The following is an 8,881-nucleotide window of genomic DNA, read 5'->3' on the forward strand; positions in this document are numbered from 1 at the left end:
TTTATGATCCATCATTTCATTTTTTATGGACCAATCATTTTATTTGCCTATTCTTGAGATTCTTTCTTTGAGCATATCATTTTTCTATATGATTGTCTAATAAAATTTTCTGTGCTTTCATTATGTGATTGTCTAATAAACTCGTGATAAAATAATTTAAGATTCTATTAAATTTTAGAAATCCATAATTCTCTATTTAGATTGTAATATACACATGTCAAGGGCATGGTTACACTTATAAAACTATAAGCAATGCTAGGGGTGTCAAAAATGAACCCGACCCGACGACCCAACCCGAGTCGACCCGAAAAAAATCAGGTTCGGGTTGGGCATTTTCGGGTTCGGGTCGGGTTCGGGTTGGAGGGTTGGAGGGTTTAAAAATTTTGATATGATCTAAATTAGGGAGTCCTAGAACCTTTTAGTGAGTAAGAGTACTCACACCAGTTGTCCTATTACTATATCTAAAATTTAGGGTAAATAACCCACTTTATTAAATTTAGATAATCATTTTTTACTACACATTACATCAATTTGCCTTATAATTTCTATTATCTTTAATTTTTATTATTTTCTTCTCTTTCTTTTATTTTTTATTATTATATTTATGGAACGAGTGGAAGGAGAGATATTGAAAAGATTGAGTGGAAGGAGAGATTAAAAAAAATTATTTTATTTTTAGGGTAGAGGTTTCATTCCCTAAATTTAAAGAATCACTATTCATCAAATCTAAATTTAAGGAATATATAGAGTAACTGATGCAAAGAGTTTTTAACTACCCTATCCAAAATTTAGGATAAAATTTTTAGATAAGGTAGCTGATGTGGATGTTCTAAGTATGATAAACCTAAGTTCTTAAATAAGTTTGTATCAAATTATCCCAAGATCATAAAACTTTCAAAAATACATATTTTTTAATTTAGATTGTGGAATCCAAGTTTAAGGGCATAGTTACACATAAGAGGCTCCTAGGAAGGTAGTACTCTTGATTAAGTGATTTGGAGGTTTGGCAATTAGTGAACCGATGACCCTATAGTGTTCAGGATTTCAATATTTGATATGATTTGAATAGGAGGAGTCATAAAAATCCTTTAATGGTATTGGTAAGTAACTATGATTGCTCACAGCTATAGATGGTAAAATGCAAGTTTGAGAGTATAGTTAAGTTTAGGAGACTCCTAAGAGCATTTCCAATGGAGGTTTTTCTCAAGTTATTTCATTTTATCTTTCTTATATGTCATCAAAAATTAAGAAGTTGAGTTTGATATTTCAAACCAAACGTCTAAGTCTCTTTCCTCATTTGTTACGGGGTCACAAGAAAAAGTTAAAAACCCACTGACGGTTGGAAATGCCCTAAGAAATAAGAATGAATGGTTATAGTTTAAAATTATTTTAAGATTTCTAAGATCATTGATGAATTTTGATTAAAATTCATTTATGACATAAAAATACTCCAAACCAAGCTCATTTGAACTATTTACAGCTTCCTAACTATAACTATGTCCACAAGTTTATATAGAGAGTTATAAATTTTTAAACTTGACACAACTTTAAAGTATTTTATTACGAGCTAGCTCTGTCACACAATAAGAGCATAAGAAATTTAGCAGTCAATTGGATAGTAATTATCCATATAATAATAGATTAATGAGTCATAGACAATCGACTACTAATAAACAAAATATAATAGAAAATAATTATGAGTTTTGATAAATATAAAATTTAAGTATGTATTTTGATATCCGTGGTCCAACGAGAGGCGGCATCCTCTAGATTACTTTTACGATTTAAAGGATTTTTTCTTTATATATATTAGTGGGGATAGATAATCTCCATTTATTTTACAAATGTGGATCATTCATCCTCACCCATACGAGTACGGATCCGTTGGATCGTAAAGTGCGATTCAGAGGATGGACCAATTCATTCATAGATGAGGTTTTATGGACTCCCACCTATTATACAAATGCGGATCCTCTTATCTGTAAAGGTTGGACAAATCCATGGTCCAGCCTTTACATTGACGGGGATAATAGTCCCCTACTGGGGGCAATTACTTCCCACCAATTCTCTTGTCCTGATCTAGGAACAGATCAGAGGATTCGATCCCTAAAATTTCATCTATGAACAATCTCTAATTTAAAAATGGACTAAATAGATTACGGTCCAAAGGATCTCAACTATATTAATACATGCAAGAGAGCATCTTATGATCGTAAAAAGTAATGAACTATGATGAAAATTCTTAAGAAAAATTCTTAAGAATAGACACATAAATGATGAATCATATCATTTTATTTTTCATGGATTTCATTATTTATATATTTATCCTTAAGAATTTTTTTTAAGAATATAATTTCTCAAAAGCAATATAAAGATCTCTCGACCCAATGCCTTCTTCCGCTGAAAAGCAGACGTGTCACTTTCAGCGCAATGGTCCGCGGGGACCGCCGAGTAGTTCCGATGAGTTCCTGTCTCGTCCTGGACACCCGATCGTCTGCCCCGACATTACCCAAGGCATTTAACCAGGGCAACAGCCACGGCGCCGCGAAGTAGAGAGACCGATGCGAGCTCTCCCTCTCCCGCGTCTCCCGCTGCCTGTCGCTGTCCCTCCATTCTTGCCCTTCCCCGCTCTACTCTCTGCCTGTTGACTGCTTCGGAGGCCGATCGCACTTCTCCGATCATCCGCCTTCTCGGTGAGCCTGCTTCCTCTATGCTATTGTCTTGGATTGTCCCTTTTTCCGGTCATCTACTTTCGGGGTGGTGATTTGATTTGGTTTGGTTTCGCCTGTCGAAATGCCATCCCTTTCGCCTGTTGGGGCTGATCAGTGACTGGAGGATTGGTTGCTTGTTTCGGTTCATCAATGTTGGAATCGGTTAAGCCGCTTGGAGTCAATAAAAGCTCTTTCTTTTTCAACTCTCTCTCTCTCTCTCTAGGTCTTTGACTTTCGTGACTTTGGTGTGCCAGGAGGAGCGCCGCTTTTCTGGGAATAGAATGGACCAGGTGAGCGCTTCTCGTAAACCAAGGTTTTGATGTTTTATTTTCCGGGTTGTGAAATGAGGGGTTTTGGTAGCAGTATGAGAAGGTGGAAAAGATTGGGGAGGGGACTTACGGGGTGGTGTACAAGGCTCGGGATCGTCTCACTAACGAGACGATAGCTCTGAAGAAGATCCGGCTGGAGAATGAAGACGAGGGGGTTCCAAGTACTGCCATAAGAGAGATCTCTCTGCTGAAAGAAATGCAGCACAGCAACATTGTCAGGTCTTTATTCCTTCTGAGCTTTTCCATTTAGGTCTCGCTAAGTTTTTAATCCTTCGTAATCAAATCTTCCTAGATGGCTTTCTGTATGTATGCTTTGACTAACAATGTTTTTTTTTTAGTTCGTTACGGTAGTATCTATAACAGTTTGCTAGGATTTATTAGTTTATTATTTAACTTTCTTACTAAGTGTGTAAATTTTACCAGTGGTACATGATTCAATGGCCATGTTGCCAAAGAGGACTTGCCTGATACTTGAAGTTTAGGGGATCAGATAGAACTAAATTGATCATGCGTTGGATTTTGATCTAGCATGTCAGCCTCGTGCTCAGCATTCAGAAGGGATTGAATTAATGATTAGATGAAGGATGAAGGATTTTCATAGTTTGGATATTCTAGATCAGCTAAATGCGGATCTTTCTACTATCTCTTCAAAGCTGCATTAGAAATTTGAAGCTAAAACAACTTTCTTAATCTACTTGTATTTTTTTATCGCGCTTGTTCATATGCAACCAGAAATTATAATTGTTTGTGACACTATTTAGAAACCTCTGTGTTTTGGTGATTTTGATCATTCTATTGAACCAGCAGATTGCAGGATGTAGTCCACAGCGACAAACGAATTTATTTAGTTTTTGAGTATCTTGACTTAGACTTGAAGAAGCACATGGACTCTTGCCCAGAACTTGCTAAAGATCCACGATTAGTTAAAGTGAGTTGTTTTCCTTGTTTAGTCTGTCTTGGTTTATGTTACATGATGCTTGGATTACTCGCTTTCAATGTTTTTTAGCATGAATATTTTCCAAAACATCTTGGTGAAGAATAACTGGAAAAAGCTACGTCGAGGCAGTTCAAGGTTTTGTTGAAGGACATGTGAACATCTGAATTTAGCAGTTATTTGGAATGCATTCTAACATAACTATCTTTTACGGTCAACATATAAGATCTTCAGTGGGCTGTGGTCAATATATTTCTGTCTGCGAGTTCAAATTTTTCTCAAATCTAGAAATAAATTACTTTCTGCTAGAACATGCAATGCCAATGAGTGAATAAGGGGAGAAGATTATTCAAAATTCGCAGTTCTAACCACAAATATAAGTTAATTATTTGTTTATATGATGTAAAAGTTTCAGATTGTTGGAGATATGGTTCTGCAGCTATATGTATGATATTTGTCTTTAATTTCTTATGCATGTGCAGACTTATTTGTATCAAATGCTTCGTGGTATTGCCTACTGTCATTCTCATAGGGTTCTTCATCGAGATCTGAAGCCTCAAAATCTTTTGATTGATCGAAGAACTAATGCATTGAAGCTTGCAGACTTTGGGCTTTCTAGAGCTTTTGGCATTCCAGTTCGGACATTCACACACGAGGTGCTACTTTTCATCATATTACTTTTACTTTTCCCTTTGGATATATACTCAAATATTCTATAAAGCTAAGTGTGCATTGTTTCTAAGGAAATGAAGCTCATTCTGATCAAAATTTACTTTTAGAACACTGAGCTTAATATTAAACCCATTCTGCAATTTTTATGTTATTAAGGGGCTAGGACAGATTTGATACATGGAATATGAAACCCCCACACAGGATCACATTATCAGAAAATTCCAATTGATTGGGCTAGGCATATGCGATTGTTACATTGGTTAACATTGATAGTCTGCTATTAACTTCCTATCATTTAAAAGTGCATTGGGTTCAACAAAGTTCATTGTCCAGAATGTTCTTTAATATGCTTAAACTTTTAATTATTTATGCTTAAAATAGAATTGGTATTTTGATCCAAAAAATTAGAAATAAAAATAAAAATTGTTGACAATATAGTAGTTATATATAGTTTATGCATAAAATCATAAAATGGCTATTTTGGTCATAAATAAAAAAAATATGATACAACAACAATGAAACAAATGTTAGAGTCAATATGCTAATTTTTGTCTTCTCTATTATTTTTTTCATAAAATAATAAAAGTTGTATTTTGGTCAAAACACTTGCCTGAAGTTTTCCACTTGTTGAGAAACTAAGATAATCTTTTTCTAGTCATTTAAAATGAGATTTAGTTCAACAAAGCAAATTGAAGAATATGTGGCTTTAATCATTTTTTTTATACTACCGTTGCATATTATGTAACATATATTTTGTACATTAAGGTTCTAGTAAAATTGTCATTTTAAGTTTTTTGCATAGTTTCTACTTAATATTTTTACCCATGCACCGAGTATTATATTTCCCTTGCATTGTGTGTGGGTGGGGGAATCCTAGAAGCTTGATAAAGGTACCAAGTGCTCTAGTGATTTGGAGCTTCTCAAGGCAACGTGAGACACAGAACAGAACGGCTGATCGTAACGAGGCACAATCACTTCAAACTTCAATGTCTTCAAACCTTAAACTACAACATTTTCATAGCAGAAAAGCTGAACCAGTTTTTATTTCAAAGGCATTGTTTGAGCCAGCTTGGGCAGGTTCAGACCTAGGGTTATATTTAGTTTAGTTCCTCCCTAGCCCATCATAGGGGCTGAGAGCCTCTCTACATCCAAGTGGTTTCAGTCTACATTCTCACCCACTATTGAGATTTATACATTCTCAATGATAGACTTTCCAAGTCTCATGTGTCTGCTGTGATTTTGTTTTCATACTTTAGGTAGTAACGCTTTGGTATAGAGCTCCAGAAATCCTCCTTGGATCCAGACAATATTCTACACCTGTTGATGTGTGGTCAGTGGGCTGTATTTTTGCTGAAATGGTGAATCAGCAACCATTGTTCCCTGGTGACTCAGAGATTGATGAATTGTTTAAGATATTCAGGTTTTGTATTATTCTAGTGCTGAAAATTTTTCGATTCTAAAGTCAGGTACTGTGTGCCTAACAAGCTTTCTGCCTTTTTATTATTTTTTTACAGAATCTTGGGTACCCCAAATGAAGAAACTTGGCCTGGAGTTACTTCCTTACCTGACTTCAAGTCTGCTTTTCCCAAGTGGCAATCTAAGGTATGTAACAAGGATTCCTTTCCACATCTTGGCCTTAGAAATCGTCAATCATTAAAATTTCTAGAAAGTGGCTGCTTAATGCTATGTCACTTCTCCATGCCTATAATTAGGATTGGATAGAGAAGTCCTCTCGGTATAGACAGACAGTTGGCTAACGCATGGTGGTATTGCCACCATGAGATCTGGGATCAAATCTCGTCTAGTAGCCGAGTGTCTGCCCTCCCCCATGCGATATTCAATTGCCCGGGCTAGTAGTCATTCGTGATTTATCTCTTCCGTGTTGCTTGGAATGGGCTAGCGGTGGTGTTGGGGTGAGCGAATTACCTTTTTGCCACCAGGATTGGATAGAGAAAAGAAAGTGGTTTATCACTACTTGTTAATGCAGGATATTTTGCAGCTGAAACATTAAGGAAAACTCAACTATTTAGCTTAGGATTAAAGATAAGAGTGGTCCTGACTTTAAGGAAGGAGAGGAAGAGGGACAATAGAGGATCTAGGCAACCACTCCTAGGCTTCCCCTAGCAATCACACTTTAAGGGTCAGTTTATTTGGGAGAGCGGAAAGTAAAATTAAGGAAAAGTTTCGGTAGAAAAGTTTTTGTCGTTTACTTCATTAAAATTTTTAGAGGGAAGAGAAACGCAATCCATTAGCGGATATTTTTGGAGCCAAAATCGATCACCTCAAAATCGGACGGAAAGCAACAGATGGAAACAAAATGACGCATGTGCCTCTTTTCATTCACAAAATTACACCATATTCCAAAAAAAAAAAATGACGCATGTACCCTTTTTAACTCACAAAATTACACCATGTACATAAAAATGACTCATGTTTCCTTTTTTATTGACAAAATTATATCGCATGTATCCACCTTCCTCTATCAAGATAAACAAGCGTGCAAAGGAAGAGTTTTCTTCACCCTTTCTATTTTCTTCGTCCGAGGATAATTTTCCACCATAGATTACTTTCCCTTCCTCATCCGCACTTTAGAGTAAACATAGCACTTAAGAGGTTGGCGACCACACCATAAAATAAAATTTTAAATCATCTTTCATGATCCCAAAAGATTTATACAAGTCTCTTTATACAGACCTCTGAGTAGCCAAATTGATTTAGGGGCTAAACAAACTTAATAACTATGAAATGACAAGAATAACTCCAACACTACTAACTAAAGATTGTCTCTTTCAGAAGCATGACTCCTAGGCTTCTATTTTCTTCCTGTTATATAGTCACTAGCAAAAGATATGGAAAAGAATCATATCTACTGGAAATAAGTTTCATAACTGGGAATTTCCTTTTCTCATGATATTTTCCTTATCATCTGGCCACACTTGTCGTGCATGTTAATTAATATGAGCATCATGAGTTTACAACATTGAGATGCACACAATCTTATCTCCATTTCCGTCTTCCATATGGCCAAGACATGGCATTTATCAGCTAATCATTCATTGTAAGCAACCGCAAAGCAAACTGAATCAGTCTTTATCTTGCCTTTGTAGCACAGTTGTTATGACATGGATTATCCGCCGATTTGCTCTTAATGAGATTTAATCTGCTGTGCAGGATCTGGCAACAGTGGTTCCTAATCTTGGAGCTCCAGGGATTGATCTTCTCTCTGTAAGTCCTACTTCTTTGATTGCAACATGTCTAAGAAATGTAATTCCACTTAAATCATAGTAAGTGCTGGTAATTGGCATTGTCTGATTAGATTCTACGAGTTCAAGCTTGTGTTCAATTATGAAATTCCAGAAATAGGTTGCTGATCTTCCTAGTTGTTGGGACGATATCTATTTAAATAAAGGCATACATCTCCGAGATCAATGCCCTATGTACATAAGATACCTTGTATTTGCAGAAATGATATGCATCTCTTGTTGCTAATCCCCTATTAATGCCTTGGTTACCAGAGAATGCTCATTTTAGACCCCAGTAAGAGAATCTCAGCTCGTCAGGCTTTGGAGCACGAGTACTTCAATGATCTTGGACTGGTGCCATGAGCAATATTGGTTAATTCATCGAAATTTTGCAGCCTTGTTAACCTCTCTGCCATGGTTATTGTTATAATCATCGATAGTTTCTCTACTTGAAGCTTGCTAGCATTCTTCGCCGGACAGGATCTGTGTCTCGAACTAAAAGATCTCCATTGGCACAAAGATGTGGCTCACTCCACCTGTTCTTCAGCCAAGAGAAAAGTTTGACTCCACTTCTGTATCTCTGTGTGAGACTAATATATTTCTTTGAACCTATACTTGACCTTTTCATATAAGCATATTCACTGTGTGGTTGAAGTATTTGTATGTTTAGCTTGCAAGAAGTTTCTTTCAGGTACAAGCTCTGGTTTCTCATTCTGTTGGTGATGAGATTAACATTTCCATGACACTTCACATTTGGGTGTGGAAGATTATGAATTTTAAATATTTAGTTAAATTATCTCTCTCTCTCTCTCTCTCTCTCTCTCTCTCTCTATATATATATATATATATATATTAAATGAGGAAGAGTAAATTTTAAAATAACTAATTAATAATAATAAAATAAAGATAAAATTTATTTAAATATTAATAGAGGATCAAATGTATAACTTGTCTAATTAAAATTCCATGTATGTATTAGTATTAGCTTAAAAC

At 35.7% G+C, this 8,881-nt stretch overlaps 1 protein-coding gene across 3 annotated transcripts; it reads left to right on the forward strand.

Annotated features, from left to right (window-relative positions):
* The first annotated feature begins 2,495 nt into the window (after nt 1-2,495).
* Nucleotides 2,496-8,585, forward strand: LOC122010092 (cell division control protein 2 homolog A). 3 transcript variants are annotated; one of them, XM_042566477.1, is made up of 10 exons: nt 2,496-2,693; nt 2,827-2,873; nt 2,966-3,001; nt 3,075-3,259; nt 3,848-3,968; nt 4,457-4,630; nt 5,903-6,066; nt 6,161-6,248; nt 7,818-7,871; nt 8,162-8,585. In XM_042566477.1, exons 2-10 carry the CDS (start codon nt 2,862-2,864, stop codon nt 8,249-8,251), a joined length of 924 nt encoding a protein of 307 aa, XP_042422411.1. In that variant the 5' UTR covers nt 2,496-2,693; nt 2,827-2,861; the 3' UTR covers nt 8,252-8,585. The 3 variants fall into 3 exon arrangements, with proteins under 3 accessions (XP_042422411.1, XP_042422413.1, XP_042422412.1); XM_042566479.1 differs by lacking the exon at nt 2,827-2,873 and having other exon boundaries at nt 2,499-2,693; nt 2,935-3,001; XM_042566478.1 differs by lacking the exon at nt 2,827-2,873 and having other exon boundaries at nt 2,500-2,693.
* Nucleotides 8,586-8,881: the final 296 nt, after the last annotated feature.

Source organism: Zingiber officinale, chromosome 8A, assembly GCF_018446385.1.
Source record: "Zingiber officinale cultivar Zhangliang chromosome 8A, Zo_v1.1, whole genome shotgun sequence".
Taxonomy (NCBI): Eukaryota; Viridiplantae; Streptophyta; class Magnoliopsida; order Zingiberales; family Zingiberaceae; genus Zingiber; species Zingiber officinale.